Raw genomic sequence first — 20,390 nt, 5'->3', positions numbered from 1 at the left:
CTTTAACAGCTTGCTTCTGCCAAAAGAGATGATCCCAGCCGCACACTGCTGCAGATTGTCTTGTACTAGTTCTTGTGCTCATCTGTTCTCTTGGCTAGCTCAAGCCAGCAAAAACTGAGTAACAAAAAACCCCCAAAACAATGCCAAAAAGCCAACTCTAAAAAAAAAAGGGTTTACTTCTGTCAACGTGTGCTGAATCACCTCTGCAAGTGGTCAAACAGAGCCAGAGCTGTCTGAAAGCCACAGGAAAGAAAATGAAATGCATAATTTAACCCATGTGACTCACCCATTCCTGATCCTGAATCAAGGAACTGATTGCTTTTGCTGTAGAATTTCTTCACCTTGTTTCAGGAGTAAAGGAAGCACACAACGGCTGCTTTTTTAGTGCAAGCAAAGCCTTTTTGTGGTGCTATGATGCTGACTTAAACCGCCTTAATAAAATTAAGGTACTTACCCCACTAAACTTTCTGTAAAATTAGTATTGCTAATTTACTAGGTTGTCCTTTGCTCCTCTGCCTCGCTTGCTTTCCTGTGTCACTTCAAGCCATGCCATGTCCAGCTCTGCTGCATCCTCCTTGCATTGTGTGGATGTGGCACTTTCCTGATCACTGCTCTGAGACCTTAGATCACAGTCACTTGCATGTTGCATTATTCTCGCAGTAGCCCACATTGCTGACTGTAGTCTTGCTCAGTGCTTCAACTGCATTGTTTTCCGTTTTCATGCACACACTTTGTCATGTTTTCATCTCTTGCTTCTTCCGTCTCCAGGCAATCCTGGAAGTCTGGGCTCCCTGCTCTGGTATCTTCATCTGGAGCTCTGCTTTCCTGAAAAGGTGCAAAATTGAGGGTTGAAGGACAGCCTGATTTTCCCATTCATATTGCTTAATTATGGTGGACAGAGCCTGTGAGGATATGTACGTCAGATGTGCATTTAAGAGTATGTCCTGCAACATTTAACAGGGACACAGGCAAGGCTGGAATCCAGGAAGCTCAGACCTGTGGTGCCCCCACACACTTAAGTGAAATTCCATCATCCTCTTGTGGGTACTTGACTCTATCAGCTTTTTTGTTGCTGTTTCTAGTGTCCCACTGCATTTTCTAACAGACTGAAGACCCATAGGAGTTTTTAAACAGTAGTGTGTAATCAATACATTTTCTTGTAGATATCCCTGCTGTTTGGTGTTGCTGGTTAGCAATGATGCAAAGAGAAGGTTAAATCTTTAATTTTAGGTCTCCAGAGGTGCTGTATTAAAAGGTACTTTACTAGTTGGGTTTGTGCGCTCTAAGAAGTTATTACCTCTCTGGCACCAGCACGTTGACTGGGTGTGCTGAGTGCTCCTCTTTCATCGCAGCATGGAAACCAGGTCATTTTGAACTACTGCTTGGATACTCTGAGGCAGTGCTGTCAGAAGAGCACATCTGACTGTGTATATGGAAAAATTAATGATGGTGAAGGAGACAGGTTGCACTGTGGGCTGCATCTTGGCTGTGTGAGGTGTAGTTGTCTTGCTGTCTCTTCCTTTGAATTTCTGAGTCCCGCTTCCCAGAGCTGGGCAAAGCTGGGGCACGCTCTGGAGCCATCAGGTGTGGTGTGATGGATGTCTGGGTTTCCAGTCCCAGGGAAAAGAAAACTAAAGGGGCATGAGGTATTATTATGCTAAGTCCCTTGCTCTGCAGGAGGAAATTGGATGTCTTCTGACCTGCACTTGAAAGCTGGATGGTTCAAGTTATTATAACCTACAGCTGCAGAGAGGAGATTACCACATCCTTGACTTGGTAAACAACAGAGTTGTTTGAAGGTCAATGTTTTAGTTCAAATAATCTTTAAAACATAGGCTGTTTGTTTATTGTTTGTTAAAGGTGCAGAATAAAGCACTCAGTTAGGAAGTGCTGGAGTTAAGGCAGTAGTTACCTCCCTGTCTGTGGGCTGTCAGCCGAAGCTTACAGCTGTGCTGACGTGAGCACACAAGTATTTGGGGGCCTGGTGATGCTGGCAGCCCCGTTGTGGTGTCTGGCTGCTTCAGATGCTCTGAGCACACGTGGTGCAAGCTGAGCTTGGCTGAAGCTGGCAGGGTTCAGAAGCACCTTCCTGGGGGCTGCTGGGCCCTTACCTTCCATCAGGCAGACAGAAAACAATGCATCCAGGTTTGTGGGCCCAATAGGAGATGCTCAGCCAGCTGACTTGGCTCACTATAGGTGTGTATGGTGGGGCAGAGCTGAATTCATGTGAGCTCCTCTCCTCTCCTTGGCTTCAGCCCCATCACCTGGTGAGATAGGCAGCACACCAACACAAGCCCTGCATTGTGCTAGAGTCTCGATTAATCTCTGAAGCTTTCTGAAGGAAAGGATGCATGCTACCCTGCTGCTGGAGATCGGTGGATAATGAACATGGAGAAGGCATTTAATTAAAATTATGTAGGTAGATGCAGTTCTGGCCTGGGATCACACTGAAAAAGCGTAACACAGGGTACAGCGAGTATTTATCCTGTTCACAGTTCACCGCTTTAACAAGTATCTTCTGCTGCAGACCCCCACGCTGTTTATTTAATTCTGTCCAGCTTCCTGAGAAAGGCAATCTCATTCACACTGTGAGCTTGCTGAAAAGTTGCCATGCACTGTCCAGCTGCGCCTTTAGCAGCAAATACTTGGTGTCTGGGAGATGCACATGTCCCTCTACAACCTGTTTTTGCTTTAGCTGGGTGCATAACCTGACACCCAGCTGTGAGGCTGCTTTGGGGACTGCTTAGCAAGCTTTCTCTTAGCCTGGCTAATTGGTCCTGAACTCTGAAATGCAGTAAAGGACAATCCCTTCATGTGGATGCACCTCGTTTCTTCAGCCGCTGCTGCAAAGATCCTGTTTCTGAGATCTCTGAGATTAGTGTGGGGTGTTTTTAAGTCATTGTTGCTTGCTCAGAGTCTGGCAATATATTTTTTATTGGAAGAGATCTTTCTATTTGAAGGACTTTTTGAGGGTTTTCTTTAAAAATACAGTATTTTAAATATGTAACAGTACAAGTGGATTCAGAGAGGCTGTAATGTCTTTGTCGTTGCTGCAAATTGCAACTTGAAGTTGGCCCTTCAGCTGAAGGCTCTTGGGGAGCTTTTGAAGTAATTCTTGCTATCACTTCGTTTATCTGAACTTAGACAATTGCCTGTTAGGTGCTTCCTTTCTAAATTACAACAGTGGAAGGATAGAAAAATTTGGATTCTTTCTGGATCTGTCTTTTGAATTTTGGGTTTAAGACTTTTCCAAACATAAGTCTTAAAGCAAAACTTCAGATTCTCACAGCCACATTACTCCAGGGGGTGGGACTTTAAAGAAGCAAAGTACGTTAAATATAGTAAGACATAGGATGAGGAGTCCAGATACTCCCTTTGTATTGCCTCCTGTTCACATTCATGCTAGCAGCTGTTCCGCTCTACTCTTTTGCTTTCCAGGGTAATGATTCTTGGGACTGAGCTATCTCACTGACCATCTGTGGCCAGTACACCAATTTGTAGTGGATAATCCCCCATGCCAAACCCTCCCTGCATGTGCTGCATGTTATTTTTGGACTTTGTCCTGTTCTGAGCTCACTGTAGGCCTGTGAGCTGCTGCAGCAAGGTGCCATCCTTCCCACAGTCAGGAGAAAGGTGTGGGGCTCCCTGGAGGACTTAGTTCCATGCAGCTGGGGTTATGCAAGTGCTCCCAAACCCTCTCTACCACTGGGAAATAGTTAAAAGTCTGTGGGGGAAAAAATACTCAGCCGAGTCACAGCATTGCTTACCTAAGGCTTTCCATCAGGAACAGGGTTAGAAGGTTTGCAATTGTGAAAAAAATACACACTCAGACACACAGTGACACAAGTATTTTATATGTTGATTTGGTCATCGCTTTTTTAATGGACAGGATTTACATTCTTAACCTAGCAGCTTTTCTCGCCCTCTGATTTTCAAGCTGTGACAGCTTGGGCATCACACACCACAACACGCCTCCAGGCGCTGCAGCTTGGCTAGTGGGAGAGATTCGTGACGAATTTGCCTAGTGTGGTCACGGCTGTCCTGTGGCAGACTGAAGACTCACCTAACACAGCTTCTTGTTGGATCCCCCCCCCCCCCATTTAGGGAACTATGCAAACACAGCGTGAGCAGTACTTCTCTGATAACCTCTTCCAGTATGCAACAAGCCACAGGTGCAGGATTTCCTGAGCAACACACTAGCCCTGGGTCCTTGCAGGCGGACTGTTTTCTTCCCTGAACCAGTCAGCTGAATTTGTGGGTAACCCTGAGCTGCTGGCTGCCACACCACTGCCTGGCTGTTCAAGCACGGCGAGTGCAAGGCGCACACTGTGCACATCACTGGGTCTGTGTCAAACCTGCTGACAGCAGCAGGGACCCCCTCCAGTCGTCTCTTTTTGGGGTAACGGATCTCAGTCGACAGTCACTTGTCTGTGTAGGCCCTGCCATATCTCTGGTCCTTTCCACCTTCCCTGCATGTTTGCTAAAGCAGCAGAGGCATTTAGCCAGGGCTTCTTTTATAGGCAACTGTCCCCTACCTCTTCCCTCTACTCCCACCGCCCCCTTCACTCAGCTTTCCCGTTTCCACCAGCTTGCTGGTTTTACATAATGCCGGTGTAACTGTGCAGGGATGAGGGCCTGGCTTTGCTTCCCCAGGCAGAAACTTGGAGTGGCTGCAAGCTACAGAAACCCCTGTGCCCAGTCTGGTGCACATGTTTGCAGTCCAGTTACGAAAGCATGGTGCTTGCAATATGCTAATCCCCTGGCTTCGGCTAATAGGCAGGACCTGTCACTGCACGGAGAATGATGTAATTTGGAAAAAGGGCTGCTGTGCAAAGCTGCCAGTGATTGTGCAGCATCCTGCCCCTCTCACAGGGGGAGGCCGTTGCATCTGGGTTTGCACAGGCACTGCTTTATAAATCAGAATAATTTTAGTTACCACAGAAATAAATTGAGGGAGTGCAGGAGGAGGAGGCACACGTGACTTCCCCTCTCTGGCAGGCTGCAATAATGATACAATGCCATAAACCCTGCGATTTGGTTGTTAAGCTCTGTCACGTAGAGATTGTTTCCTCTCAACGCATGCATTGTTTTTACGTGCCCTAATTTGCCTTTTACAAGTAATGGCAAGAAATGCCCATACCAAGAAAGCTTAACTGGTGTGGTGCTGCATGCAGGTTCACCCACGTGCTGCTTGTTATCGGCGCAAGGAGCTGCAGGGAAATAAAATGCAAGATGACTGGGCTGCTTTGTGAAACATTCCAGCTCAGTCATGCTGAAAAGCCATCAGGCACCCTGCGCTGTGAAACCAGCACACAACTCTCAGCATCACCATTCTACCCATTTCTTCCCTTATGGATGCAGTTACAATAAACGGCAGCTAAGCACAGACGTCTCCCTGGCATACTGTCAGGCAGCCTTGCTGGAGAAAATTTTTTTCCCCCCTGCAAGCTGCCAAGGTGGACTTCTTAGCTCCTGCGATAGACTGAATGAGACTGCAGTTCCCCCATCAGTTTCATAATACTCAGAAAGCATCCATTTACATCATTGTGTGCAGTGCAGGGCAGCAGCTGCCAGGAAATTTGAAACTATTTTGATTCCAGTTGACTGGAACAGCAGCAATTGAATTAGCTGGTATCGCTATAGATAAACTGATGATCTGTGCATTTTATTTCTTTGACCAATGGGTAACTGCTGGAGCTACAGTAACCTCTGTGAGTAAGGAGACTGTTCAAGCAAATATATCTGATTTCTCAAGCTAGCTAATATATATAATATATATATAGTATATAGAGAGACACTCACACCATTCTTTTGTAAAATGTACCTGTAAACAAAATGTCTGTCTATGCTTGTAACTTGTGTTTTGCTTCCTAGAATTTCCTTTTATTATGCTGTAGACAAGCTTGCTTGACATGGAATGGTTATTTAACTATGAAATATCATATCTATGCCTGATATAAGTCATGAATTCTTTCAACGTCTAGTCATCAGAAAGACTGCCAACTGCTGTTAGGTTATATTTGCCCGGTCTCAGTTTTCTAGCCACTCACCCCCTTTCTACTTTAGCTTTTTCTCTCTCCATTTAATTCTTTTTTTTTTTCTGTTGTTGAAAGAAGCCACCTTCAATGCAAAGTAGAAATTGGTGTTACCTGAGAGTGTGTGTCCTTTGTTTGTTTGGTGATGGGTATTTTTTTTCCCTGCTCATCTTCAGTGCGGTCCTTAAATTTTGTTGTTGCCTTTCTAGCCTTGTTTGAAATGCAGTCATATTGGGGGATGGGGTTGGACAGGATATGCCAGTAGCTGCGGCAAGACATGATGCTGTGGTGGTGGATGGGAATAAGGGAGGAGTTTCCCTTAAAGAGCTCAAGCTCCTGTAAGCTCGGGTACCTGAAATAGCTCTCTGAGCAAAGGCAAAGGCTTTGCACCTTTTGGGAGTGGGGGGCAATTGGTTGTGGTTTACAGGAAGGTGTGGAGACCTTGGCAGCCCTGTGTGTGGTAGAACCTAATGTAATGGGGACAGAGTGCTGTGTTGGTGTCTTACGTGAATTTTTTTGTAATCAGGCAGTGACTTAGGTGATGTTCCTGCAGGATGCCGTGAAGGCGAGAGTCCCGCTGACTTGTGCTTGTGTGTGGCAGCAGCAGCAGTCCTTCCAGAGCAGGGCTCTGGTACTTCATTGTAGAAAAGGTTGTAAGTTTTGAGTGTGAAAGTGCTCCTCTCTTGGCCAGGTGAAACATGGCTAGCAAGTGTGGCAGAGAAGAGTACCTGTGTGCACGCTCTGTCCTCCTGTACATCCCTCTGTGCCTGTGTAAGTGTGTAGGTGCTTTGTACGTGTAACTCTTGTAGAGTCTGCTGGGCTTGCCAGAGGGTGAAGTTTGCTTGGGATGGAGTTCAGGAGGAGAGTTAGATCAGAAACTTGCTCAGGATCACTTACTGCTGTCATCAGTGGTTGCCAGTGGCAGATGGCGATAGGCAGCAGTGCATTTTGCATTTACCACCAGAAATAAGGCTGCCTCTGTTTCCCTCGTGCCAGCTGACAAGCTAAGATAGCAATTAGCAGAGACAAGCCTGGCCCCTTGGCAGGGTCTCTGTGTGGGTCCTTGTCAGGGCTTGGCCTCTGGTGCAAGCTGGCCGCATCCCAGCCCCATGGGGGGTGCTGGGAGGGTGATGCTCCAGGCTTCCTTCTGATGAGGTGGGTTGGAGGGAGGTGTGTGGGTTGGAGGGAGGCATGGGGGGGGTCCCAGCTCCTGGGGCACTATGCGTTGCCTTCCATCAGGATGCAGCCAGGGCGGGTGGCCCAGACAGTGGCATGACCAGGCACTGCCCCTGCAGTGATGGGGGCATGGGGCAATCCCAACTGGGGCACCTCCCATTTGCAGGTCTGCAAGCTGGGGGTTGCTATAGGTGAAGCTGTGTCCACCGAGAAGGGTTTCTCTTAGCATCTATAGTGACAGGCTCGCTATCAGCAGTTCTCTCTTAAAATATCCCATCTCTGGACACATGCTGAGAGAGCAGCAAATGCTAACGCCGCTGCATTAGAGCAGACCAGGACTGTGGGGTGGGGAGCTGGGCCCTTTTGCTGGCTTGGGCTGGTCCTGGTGCTGGTGTAGGGATGTTGCAGCCACTCAGCATTGTTCTTGTCTGTGACTTTGTCCCGGTGGAAGTGTGTCCCAATAGCAATCTGGCACCTGTGCCATGAAGTGGCTGGGCTTGGGATGCACCCAAGCACCGCGTGGCTGAATGGTGTGCAAAGGAGGCTGGCTGGGGCTTCAGCACTTAGAAAAAGCACTCTGCCTGAAATTGCTCACGTGGGGAGAGGAACCTCGCTCTCTTCTTCAGGCTCTCCCTGTGCACCCACACCTGTGTGTTGGAAGCACTGCCATGAAGGCAGGCTGGTGATGCAGAAGTGGAGAGGGCCATCTATGCTCCTCAACTCTCTGGGACCTTGCAAAAGAGAAAAGGGCCTTGCTTTGTGCAGTGGCTCTCTTCAACAGCAACCAAGTCATCTAGGTGAAACCTGACCCACTGAAGTCTTATTATGGAGTCGTTAAATCATCAGCATGGAGATATCTGGAGAATCTACTGGGGAAGAAGAGACTGTGGTATGGCGTGGTCTGAGTCTGTGTCTTTGATCCCGCACCACGCACAATGTGCAGTATTTACCCTGCAGCTAGATGTACTGGGTGGTGAGCTGGCTGGTGTGAGCTGCTGCTTGTCTTTACAAACCACTGGCAGACAGACAGCCATGTTAGTGCAGTGCTGAGCTTGCATTAAATTATTCTCCCTTTCACCTTGAACTCAGCCTATCATTAATCACAGGTACATGGCTTCCTCCTCAGAAATGGCATGTGGCCAGCCTGCTTGGAGTGGAGATGGGGATCGGTTTGCAACACAGCGCCTAGAGATGCACCTCCAGCGAGGCAAAGTGTCCAAATGCAAGTTGGTGTCTAGTTTCAGGGCTGTCACCCCTGACATTTTTCATTGTAGGTGTTTTGATCTGGCCCCCGCATTATTTGTTTTAAAGCACTTTTATACTCCAGGCCAGTTTTTTCCAGAAGGGTGCAGCAAATGCAGCTGTTGCTGGTTTGTTTTGGGGTTTTGGGTTGTTTTTTGTTTCAAAAGCTCCGTTCCTCCTTGGGCCATAGTATAAAATGGCCAAGTATCTGTCATTGTGTCATCCATGAGGTCCCTCTGAGGACAGCTAGTTCTCTGTTACTCCACAACAATGGGAGCCAGTGGGTACTTGGTGCTTGGAAAATGGGACTATCCGTTTTTGCTCCTGCTTTGTTTACATCAGTTGGAAAAGCAGCATGAGGAGGGGAGGGGTAGCAGGCTTTTTGTGCCCTGGTGAATTTGCTGCAACAGAAAATGTGAAGTGCTCGGTACGCATACATAACTGCAACATCAGTTACCTGAGTTGTTAAAGGAGGAGGGTAGTGTTGGCAGAGAGTTGAATTTCTCATTAATAGCTTTGTAATTTATCTAATTGGTTTTGTCAAGGCTGTGGAATATATAGGGTGTGGCCGATTATTTTCCCAGTGTTTCATCTTTGCAAGTGAAAATGACCTAAAAACATTTTTTCAAAATAAAACCAACATGTATGGCACATACTGTGGATGGATGTCAAACCTCTGAATATCTGCTTTCTCCAGCCTTTGCACCTGGCCCATGGCCTCAGACTGTTCATGGGCCACTGGGACCCTTTCTGAAGTGTAGCAGACATTCTGGCATTCCTTCCTCAGTAGTGCACACTTCCCAAAGTAGGGCGGCCCGAAAACTCCTATGTAAAAGGACCAGCTCTGGATAACTGCAGTGTGAGAGCGTGCAGAAGTGAGTTAAACCAAAAGGTATTTTCCCTGCAGGGGAGAGCATAGTTACTGTGTTAGGAGACGGCTGGGAAGGGAGGTCAGGCTTTTTGCTTATGCATGTGGTAGATAAACCCATGCTCTCTTTTTTTTTTCTTTTCTTTGCAGGTAGTGGCCATGGAAGCAACACTTTGCTCCCTCATACCATCATCAATGAATTTCCAGAGTACGGCACTGTAGAGCCAAGTGGAGACACGCCGAGGACTTCATCGCCGTGCCAGGCAGAGCCTGTGAGATGCAGTCCAGAAAGACGGGACAATCACTACTGGGTACCTGGCAGGTCCCTTCCTCAGCGTGCAGCTCCTGCAGACAATTTGACACCTGACGCAGGGGCAGCGCGGCTGTGCTCCCCAGAAGAAGGTTTGCAACCTGCGGGTAACCTGCCAGAGATTATGAAAATCTCTCGACGGCTGGAAGCAACAAAGGTGCAAGAGAGAGCAAATACTTCTCTTGATTCAGAGACGCAAATGGAAAAAAAGAGCGTTACTGGCAGCCAGAATGTGCAGGCAGCCAAAGAACCAGTTCCAGCAGGCCAAGAAAAACCCTCAGACATGCTTCTTCCATCTGAAAGAACAGCTGAGGAAAAAATGCATTTGATCGTAGAGAAAGATCTGGCTGCAATATGGACGGGAGAAAAGCAGTCCGAGTCCTTGAAAGCCATCAGTAATAAAGCCGATGAGGTCCACGCAGCACAGGAGACAAGCTGTCATAGACCATCTGTGACAAACCTGGAAGCAGCCAGCAGAATGGAGGGGTGGGCGCGTTTTGAGGAGTTTTCAGCGTACAGTCAAGGCAAAATGCAAATGGGTCCTGAGAGGAGGCTCTCTAAAGAGACAGCTGTGAGCAAACATGTAGAATTTCAAGGGGTGGAGATTTTATGGCTGCAAAAAGCCGAAGAGCAGAGAAGAAAGAAGCACTCGATGCTGGAGACTGTGTCTGTGGAGAGGAAGGCATTCCCCAAAACGTCCAGCCACCCTGCACCACCGATGGTCTCCCCAGGCTTGGTCTCCTCGCCAGAGAGTGTTTGGAGTGAGGTCTGTGAGGACCCAAGGCTGGGACTCGCTGCCTCTGGAGTCACTCCTCTAGCACTGCCTGATGACAGTGGGGAGGATGAAGTTTTTGTGAAGGACAGGAAGAACCGTGGTGAGGAGGAGATGGCTCTGCTAGCGAGAGGCCAGGGCAGGTGAGGTGGTGCTTGGGGTGGGACACAGGGGCCAGGTGGGGTTTCTCTTGTCTCGAGCAGGTGGCTTGTGTCTACTCCTTGAGGTGCTAATGACAAACAATGAATGTTTGTCTGCTGCTGGTGGTGGGGTGGCAATGGTAGCACTTCATGCCTGGTGGTGGCTAGTGAATGAAGTCGGGACTGAACTCCATCCATACCACCTTGATGAAGTTTGAAGTCCATCTCAGGTTTGGAAATGTGAAGACGTCTCTTGCTGTTTGCAGAGTAATGGCTGTGTGAGAAAGAATCTGTAGCAGGTGTAGTTGGAATCCGGACATGACATGTAATTAAATACAGGTAGCATGCAGGCCTGGCCATATGTGCCTGGCCAGATTTTCTGGTTTTGGGCAGAGCTTGTGCAAGAACAGTGTGGGCACCTCTGAGGTGCCGGGTAATAAAGATACTTTACCCAAGGCCTTGTATGTTACAAGAGTGTAAATGCTGTGACGTGCTTTCTGTATTATCAGTCTATCTATCTGTGTTTATATAATTTTAGCTATATATATATATTGCACAAATGGTGTGCTGCTTTTTACAAGAGCACCCTGATTTGCTCACTTTTCTTTACTGATGCGCACCCGTAACAAAGCAAAGGGTCCTACTGGTGCTCTCTGAGCAAATCGTGCCCACCCCAACCTGGCTGGGTGTTTGCTGCTGAAACAACAGGATCTCAGCAAGGGAGATGCTCCTGCCACTGCACTTCAGGATCTGTGGAGTTTTGCTTTGGCTAGCATGTGGGATCACTTGGGCAGGCAACCCAAATGGCTGACATGTGCTATGAGAAGTCCTGCAGTATTTGGTGCAGCAGAGAAGAAAACTCTCTACAGGGGGATGCTACACCTTCCCCTGTGTGCTGCAAGCAGGCCAGGTCTTCCCCTTTCAATCTGGTTCTCCTGGCTCTGAGTTTTTGATTGCATTTGCTTCCCTTTGCATTTTGGAGGGATTTCCTCCAGCCTTTTGCTGAAGACCCCAGCCCTAGGACTGCAGAGCCAGCAAACTGTCCTTCGAGGACAGAGGCTGCATCTGAGTACACATCTCCAACCATGGCAGTGGTGCTAGGGAAGTGTGTGAGTGCTCTTTTGTGCACATAAGCAGCTGATGTTATCTGTTAGGCAATATTAGGCTTTGCCCGTGCCCTGCTCTTTTACCCAGAAGATTGTTTCTTTTTGTGTCCCCAGAGAGGGAGATGGTGCCAGTCATGAACAGAGGTGGTACAAGGAGAAACTAGCATTTCACCTGCAGTGTCCTCTCCTGTACGAAGCCACACTGACCTTTCTGTTCACAAAGGTGGAAGGTGAGGAGGTTCACCCAGAGGTCTAAACCTTGCCCCCAGGCTGAAACAAGCTGTTTCTGATTAATTTCCAGGATGATGGAAGAGGGAGAAGCAGCCACAGGAGGATACGAAGATGTCCTTGGGCAGAGACATTCTGATGTCTCCACTGATCTGTACAGCTCACAGTTTGAAAACATCCTAGACAATGCGTCTTTATACTACAGCGCAGAGTCGCTGGAAACATTGTACTCAGAGCCTGATAGCTACTTCAGCTTTGAGATGCCACTCACTCCCATGATCCAGCAGCGCATGAAGGAGGGTGGCCAGTTTTTAGATCGGACATCAGCCTCGGGGCAGCCAGATGTCTTGCAGCTTCCCCCTGATGGAGAGGTGAAGGGCTGTGGAGAAGGCATCGCCAATGGCTTAAGGGATGTAAGCGCAACACTCTTCAGAGGAGATGTCACAGAAGTACCTCATTTGGAAAGGTAAAAGAAAGGCTGAGATTTCTGTGCCCCTGCTGATTTTTCCCTGGTGTCTGTTTCCTCCAGTGGGCTGTTGCAGAGTGTAGTTTTGCCTCTTTCAACACTGCACATTTTCTACACAGAGTAATTTCCAGTGTAACAGACTTCATTTCAGTTTAACGAAGGTTTTGTAGGGGATACTTGTGTTGATAAAAGGCTGGCTGGTATTGTTGCATCTCTGGGACCTGTTCCTGGAGGAGTTAGTTACTGGTTACAGATGAATCTTGTTTTGCTTCAGTTTTACCTGAATTTATGAGCAGCACCTTTAGGAACAGTAACACCCTGTGCACACGTACAAGTTGTCCAAATGTAGTTTGTGTTTTGGATGTTGAAGGTGTGTCTCTGGGAATAGGTTTTTCTGTTTTACTGTCTGGGGGAAATTTTGCCGGTTTACTTCAGCTGGGATGAGGTTTTGCTCCTACCACTTTCACGAGATTAGAGACTGTTAGTTGCTTCTTTCATTTGTGCACTAATTACTGATTGAGAGAGGAGGGAGTGCTGCAAAAATGTTAATAATTTCCATTTAGGTAAAGGGAGAGATAAGAAAACCTGTTAAGGGAAGAGTCATGTGAGAAGCAAAACTTGGGCTAAACAGTCAGAAAACACTGTAATTGTAGAAACTGACTCTATGAGCAAACTTTCCTCATAGTGTGTTGTCAAAGAGGGTGGGAATAGTGAAAGGCAGTGATGGGCAGGGTGGGGTGTTGAGCCAAAAGCATCAGTCTGCGGAGGGGTGAGGGACCTTGTGAATGACAAAGATGCCTTGGGTCTCCATCCTCCAGGGAGAGGGGGTTGGCTAAGAGTCCTTAGACTATTCCCTTAAGTGGGGCTAGTTTAGTCTGAGCTTTTCTGGGAGGTCTTTCATCTGTTTTGTTCCTTCTGTGCTAGCATGAAAGTAGTCCTTCGAGCAGAACTAGTTTTGTGAACTTTATGGATTAAGGTACAGTTTGCCCTTAAAAGAACAGGCAGAAGCATTTAGCAGTTGAGAATATTTTTTCTATCAATCCTATTGGAGAAGAGGTATTTAAATCTTGTACGACCCTGAGATGCTTGATGCCAGTAAGCAATATGTGACTGCTAATCTGCAACAACCTGTATGGAGCCAGAAACTGAGGGTAGTTCTGACACTTGCCGCTCCTTGCTTGTACTGAAATCAGAGGTTGCCGTGGAGGACAGTGGAGGGCAGTGGAGGACAAGCAGCACATACAGACCCTGATTCTGTTACCCTGGAGTTGCAGCATCTAGTATCTAAAAAGTACTTTTAGGTAAAGCCCACATCGGCTCTTCAAGACAGAAGTTATCGTGGAGACAAGGTGTACTTAGTTAATGCTTTGAGACACATTAGGTGCCTGCCTAGTGTGGATTTCGTTAGGAATTAATGTAATTGTAGTTTAAATTTGCAGCCATGCTGGTAAACTAACAGAGGATTTTTAAACTCCTCTTTTCCCCCTCTTAATAAAAAAAGAAGAAAGTAGCATCCCCAACAGTGGGTTTGTTAGGAAGCTCTGCTGCTGTAGCCTGCAGGGCTCTGTTAGGGACGGGTTCTGAGGGCTTGCTGTGTTAAGGTAGGTGACGACAAAGAATGTAGCTGTGGCAGTACAGCCAGCCACAGGTGTGCCCATCAGGGTGATCCTCTGGACAATAACCTGAATATCGTGTTGTGTTGCACCAGGGTACAGGTGACTGACAGACCCCGTGTGCTGTATTGTTGGAGCCAGTGATTAATCCCAGTGTTATGATGTGTGGGTGAGGAGCACTGTGTGCGTGCTGGGGACTGCCTGGGATTTACTCTCAGAGGGGTCAAGACAGTGCATCACTGATGCTCAGGTGAACCAGAAGGAGCTGCCTGAGCAGTGGGTACTGTTTCTGAGAGTTTGTGTGGGTGGTTGTGTTGCCTGAAGCAATCCCAGACTTGTTTTCTCAGCTGAAAGTACACATGTATGATGCATGCGTGGTAGCCTCTGTGGCACCTTTGTGCTTTCCGCTGCTGCGTGTCGGTTTCCTACAGTGTCGCGAACCTGCGCTTGCTCTGGGGCTGTGTCTTCGCACGCAGAGCTCCTGCCTGGCGCTGCAGAACATCAGGGCAGCACACGCTGAGGAGCTCCAGCTCTCCCGAAGAACGAGGCGGGCAAGACAAGCCCACTGCCCTGCCAGATGCAGGCAGCCCTCCCTCGCCCTGCATCCTGCAGCCACCGGCCGGTGGCAGGCAGCAGCTTGCCTGCCATGTGTCGCGGAGCCACCGGGGGTCTCTGTGCCCTCTGCGGAGCTGCCGCCCCCCCCTGAAGCCAGGGAATCCCGCGGCTCTGCCCACCCAGTGACGTGAAATCCCGTGGGGGTGGGTGCGGGCGGGAGAGCAGCCAGACGGCCCCATCCTGTAGGGGTGGAGGCAGGTGTGTGGCGTCTCAGCGTGTGGACAGCGGCAAGTGCTAAGCAAAGTGGGGGAATTTGAGGCTTGGGGGGCTTGGGAGCAAGGCGATGCAACATTGCAGTGATGCAACATTGCAGCACAGCACAGCAAGAAACAGGACTTCTTTTCCAGAAACTCTGCTGCTAACCCAAGCGAACCAAAACCAAAACCGCAGCAGCTCTCTGTGCAGTGGTATTTTGGTGACATAAAAATGCTTGGGAAAGCACATGGGGAGAGAGTAGCCTGGTACCGAGCTACCAGCGCTAGTCGACAGAGTGTGAAATACTGGTAGCTCTTCACAGTCCGGTGCAGAAGGAGGGTGGATGTGAGAGCAAAGAGAAACTGGAAACTGAAAACTGTGTGCCTAAGGAGGAGCAGGTGCTCCCGGTGGCTGTGCTTTCCTGATAGCAGATAGCTGAGCACCACACCACCTTTTGCATCTCTCTGGAGAGATCTTGAGCATAAGTGACAGGCAGACCCTAGATGGCGTGAGGTTTTAATACTTTATGGCAAGGAAACCTAGTCTTGTAATGGGTAAGTGGGAGGGTAACATCCTTCTCTGCTCTTAGGAAATCACTGGTTCTGGGAGGGGTCAGCTCTGGTATGTGAAGGCCAGTCACATGCCTTCAGAATTGGAAAAAAAAAAGAGGAAAAAAAATTATTAGACGCTTGCAGGCTGCAAGTTCCGATGGGCTCCTGGGTGTCTGGACGTTTCGTCTCTGCTGTCCTCCCTATCAGCTGTTGGCCGTGGTTAAATGCAGTAAGTCCTCCCAAGAGCTGTGCAGTGTGCCTGCTCTGACAGCCACCTGCTGCTGCGCTTTATTAGGGCAGGGGGGATGTCAGCTGGCACCTGGGATTTCCTGCAGGACAGGTTGGCTTGTTTTTGCAAGCAGTCTTTCCTAGCACTGCTTGGGTGCCCTTCGTGCCTGGCCACTGGAGGAGGGGTGCTTGAGGGAAAAGGGCACGCAGCTTGGCTTGCTTTAGGAACAGGTCTAGATCTTGGTGTCTTTTGGGGGGCTTAATCTCTTTCCTAGGTATATAATGACCATCCCTCTGGGGGAAAAAACAAATTTCTGCAGCTGAAGTAGCCTTAAGTTTCCCCAGGTAGGGGTGGAAGAACTGGGGGAGGAGAGGTAGTGTGTGAGGTTTCAGAGCTGAGGGACAGCCTCAGTGTGTGTCAGGGCACTATGGGGACCCCATGAAATGTGCTGAGCCGGTTGCCAGTGTAATGAAGCTTTGCAGTGGCAATAAAGATAGTGCATTTGGGCCATGTTTTGTCCCTTTACCTCTTGTGTCATCCCTGCAGAGGCATGTGGTCCTTGCTGTTGCACCTGCCCCCAGGCACTGCACTCCTCCCTTCTCATGCCAGTGGGTTGTGTTGATACTGAGCAAGGTTCAGCCTTGGTGCATGGGCTTTTAATCCTTATTGCAGAGGCAGTAAGGATGACTGTTTGCAAGGTGCTACCCAGACATCGAGCCTGAATTTTCATTGCCTGAACAAGGTGTAATCACTCACACCAGATCAGTGGGAGAAAGGGGGACATATTTCCAAAGCAATAAATACTAAGGGAAAAGTGAGTGATCTTTGCTATGTATGCAGTGAGCAACAGAACATCAGTGTGTCTAAAAGTCAAGTATTAAGTTATCTTGGTGATGATCTCCATCTTTCTTTTCTACTTTCAGACTCTAAAGACATAATTTCTTTTTATCTTTCTTTTTTCTGCATTCTTTGTAGCAGACTTCCCATTCCCTCTTCCCTTGTATGCGACAGTCAGAAGAAGAAATAATAATAAAAAACCCACAAACCACTAAAATCTTCTGGCACTTCTTTTGCTGAATTTTTTTGGAAGGTGTGGTCTCTCTTGGTAGGACATCGCCCAAGATTTTTCTAAATCCAGAGAGAGAAGAAAAAAACCTGTATTTTAGCTCCTAATCCTCAAATATGCTAAGTATTTGCCACCTGCCATCATCTTCAAAGAAGTGCTGGTGCTCAGCAAATTCTGCAAGTTTAGTTACTTTATTTTGTTTTTTTCCTAGAGATGCAAACACAAATTTAGTCACGTATGTATTCTTTTATAATTCAAAGGGGGAAGAAAACAAACTCCCTGAAGTGATGGGTTGTTCTCAGAATAAATGCAGATTTCAATTCCCAGTGGCTGCCATGTTACTCTTAATGGTTTGGGCTTCTCATGGTAGTTCCCGTAGTTGCTTGCTTTCTTCTGCGTAAGGGCCGTTTGCAGCAGTTTCCCAGTGGCACTCTGCTTATTCTTTCTTTGAGATGATAAACTTTGTTGACAGATAAACCCAGCTTTGATCCCTTTCTCCAGCTTGATTCTCTAAGTCTCTTCCCAGTTTATTATTATCCTGAATGCCAGTTACACTTCTGGTTTTCAGTTCGCACTCGGGTATTTATGTCCAAGGTAACTTGTATTTGATCTTCAGTCTGAATATGAAACTCAGTAGTTAGATGTCTAACATGTAACCTTTATTCATTCATTCATTTTATTAGTTTGTTCGATGGCAGTCTGGTAGAACTTTTTTACCCTTTGAAGACTCACCTGGTGACCTGGTTGAATCTTTTTTCATTTAGCATTAAATCTGCGAAGATCCCTGTGTTCCTAAGGAGGTGTTTTTTGCCTTCAGGTGTGCCTCAGCTCATGACAGGCTCTGGGACCTAGGAGAGCTAGGTCTGTCAGAAGATTCTGCTTCAGATTTGCTGCCATCCATATGCTCAGGATCAGGAAAGTTATTTAGAGGAATGCCACTGCTTGTTGTCCTAGAAGAGTGAATGCGTCTAATGCATCCACAGCTGGTCAGCAAGCAAATGCGTGCTGGAGCCCATTTGCCTGCACATGGGCTACTGCATCTGTCAGTTGTTGAGAAGGCACAATGTGCTGGTATAGGTATCTTAAATCCAGGTAGAGGTGAAGTGGCACAATCCGTAGGGGTAAATTTCTGAGCCCGGTGGCAGTTTGGCCGCTGAGGATTTGCCCCATTATTGCACAGCTTAGTTAACTTCAGAAATGTTAAGCCACACTGATCACTGTGGTATTCCCTGCAGGAAGGTGGCATCACTTTATCAAGGCTCTGGAAATAACGTGGGAGTTTGCCTTTGCTCTGGCTAATAAGGTGCTTGCAATGCCTGTTTAGTGAAAGTTTGTAAAACTACTAGTAGTTCCTAAATAAACTGTTGTTTTAGAGAAAAAAGGGCTGATGACTTTTCACCTCCTCAGTTCCCAGCCTCCTCTGAAAATAAAACAAACAAAACAAAAAAGTCCAGGGGCTGACAGAGACAGAAAATAAAATAATAATAATTAAAAAAAAAAGAAAAAAAAAAGTGAAGCAGCTGATCAGTTCTCTGCATGAAGCGCCTCAGTATAAAGCTGTCAGCAGCTCAGCTTCTAAGCTGGCATCTGTTGGCATATTTCCATTAAAGTCAAAGCCGTTTAGGTCAGGAAGCCTTCATTCACTGAAACCAAGGTGTTTCTGCCCAGCTCCAAGTCAGTCCTGAGGTACAGCCTGCTGTCTCCAGCTGGCTGCCAGCCAAGCCCCCCTCTGCGTTATTGCTGGTTAACTCTCTTCTTCTTCCATCCATCCGTCTCTTGGGATAGAGGGAGGCAGAGCCTAGCGGCTGGCAGCGCAGCATAAAGGCATGTATAGCTTTGGATGGCATGTGGGAGCAATGGGGGAGAAGAACAGGGCACACAGCCTGCAGACTCCTTGCTAGCACAGCTAGGTGAGCTGCAGGTTGGTTGGTGGTTCTTTTTGCGTTATTGAGGAAGTATGTCTTTTATTATTATAAACTGTTCTTTTTGAGGACAGGAGGTTTGTTTTGCTACATGGTTGCAACATAAAGCTCCTGTGCAATACTACTGCCAGCGCTTACACACTCCATCCACACATCTGCAGGGAAGCCTTCACCAAAAGGCATGAACGCCCGTATTTTTATGCATCTGTTTTGCTGCCTGCCAGGGAGGACCAGCTGGACCAGGTGCTCCATTAATCACACTCCCTGGGCCAGTCTCCAAACAGTTAAACTGAGCCCTGGCAAGGGGGGAAGTACTCCGATGGCTTCCCACTTCTGCTGCTGTCCTGGAGGACCCAGCAGGAGCCTTGTGGGGAAATGTTATGTTGGTGCTGAGCCCAGGGCTGGCTCTTGGCACCCACAGCATAGGGAAGGGGACAGGGGGGATGTGTTGAGCTCAGGGGAGAGATCCCAGGGGCTCCCAAAAACTTAGGGGCTGAATGTTTTCTGAGCAAAGTCATGGGTGTGCAGCGCATTCTTTAGGTCTGTTTGCTCATGTCTGGGGGCAGATGGGCCATATCCTGAGTGTGGGACTATCCTGATGTGTCCAGGAGACCAGTCTACACATCAGTGCATCTGTCAGAAAGACCCATTTTTGGGAGAACCCTTGGACACCCTCTGTGGCGAGCGCCAGGTTGTCGCTTTCCAGGCACAGGGACATTAATGTGGTGAGAGTCCCTTTGCAGTTGCTGGCCCCTGCCGCAGCAGTGTAAGGAGCCTGAAGTCGAAAGGGAATCAAACCTGAAGTATTTTTAGCAAAACATTTGTACTTCAGGTGGCAGTGGGCCAGCATATCTGTGTGATAAAGGACACACTGTCTCTTGGAAGGGCTGCAGTCCTGTCCCTGCATGTGGCTGGACTTCTTGTCCTAATGCTGTGATCCTGTAATGATAGCATTTGCATTTGCTGTAGTGCAAGCCTACCAGAAATGGCATTTTCTAAACACTTTAGCTGTTAGCTCCCTAGTGGGCATTCTTTTCGTCAAAGAAAAATGTGGACAATTACGGGGAGCAAGAGGTTATTTTTAAGCAGCAGCATGCATTCAGCCCCTGCAAATGACTTTGCATGTGCATTTTATTGATAACCAACAAGAGATTACAGGGCTTGTTTGTTTGTTTTTTTACTTTGCTCCTTTCTGTGTGACCTGACAAGGCTGAGGTACTTTTTAATGGATCCTCCATTGGTGCTCTGGTTTGTAGAAGCTGTCCTCCCTTCATGTGTCCTGGCTGATGCTGTGCTCATGAGACACCCACTGAATCGAGCTGCAGCAAAGTGCAGCTGTGTCAGTCCTCAAAGAGGGATCTACTTCAAAGTGTGTCTTTGAAGAGAATCCATACGTAGGACTTCAAAGCTGATTAAACCATTCGGAGTAAAATAGCACAGTGAGTCATCTGCTAGGAAAGGGCATTATTTTTATTTTTATTATTTTTCCCCCATTCCTACAGTTGTATCTTGGAAGAGCCCTGGAGCAGGAGGTAACTGGCAACGTAAATTGTTGCTTGGATGTGATTTTGTGCTTGCTCTCTTCTGGCCCCGAAGAAGCCGGTTCAGAGCTGTAGCAAATGTGCAGCAGAGCTGTTCCCAGCCTGTCTGTGTGGTCAGTCATTTGTAGCAGGAACTGACTCATTACGTCCCACTGCTGCCGGGATTCCTTCCCTTTCTCCGGTGGGGCTACTCCTTTCAGAGCCAGGCAGCTCAAGCACGGCTTTTCAGCTGCCTTGAAACAAAATCCAGCCTGTGCCACTTCTTATTTCTCATCAGCTCTGAGATGTGGAAGGGTATCACTGGCAGAGCATACA

General features: G+C 47.9%; 1 protein-coding gene across 8 annotated transcripts in view; it reads left to right on the top strand.

Moving 5' to 3' along the window:
• Positions 1–20,390, top strand: part of PSD3 (pleckstrin and Sec7 domain containing 3) — a 140,452-nt gene that overhangs the window by 38,373 nt on the left and 81,689 nt on the right. For 7 of the 8 annotated variants that reach the window (XR_008819387.1, XM_056324301.1, XM_056324300.1 and 4 more), the window contains 2 exons: positions 9,472–10,546; positions 11,951–12,343. Coding sequence is in view for 7 of the 8 variants with exons in the window: in XM_056324301.1 (XP_056180276.1) it covers positions 9,472–10,546; positions 11,951–12,343 (1,468 nt within the window). In the remaining variant the exon portion in view is untranslated. Of the gene's footprint in view, positions 1–9,471; positions 10,547–11,950; positions 12,344–15,444; positions 15,547–20,390 lie in introns of those variants that run through there. The other variant, XM_056324306.1, reaches the window with a different exon arrangement.

The sequence above is a fragment of the Falco biarmicus genome, chromosome Z (genome assembly GCF_023638135.1).
Source record: "Falco biarmicus isolate bFalBia1 chromosome Z, bFalBia1.pri, whole genome shotgun sequence".
Taxonomy (NCBI): domain Eukaryota; kingdom Metazoa; phylum Chordata; class Aves; order Falconiformes; family Falconidae; genus Falco; species Falco biarmicus.
The sequence above is the reverse complement of the archived record's forward strand: the minus strand, read 5'-3'. Positions and strand labels throughout refer to the sequence as shown.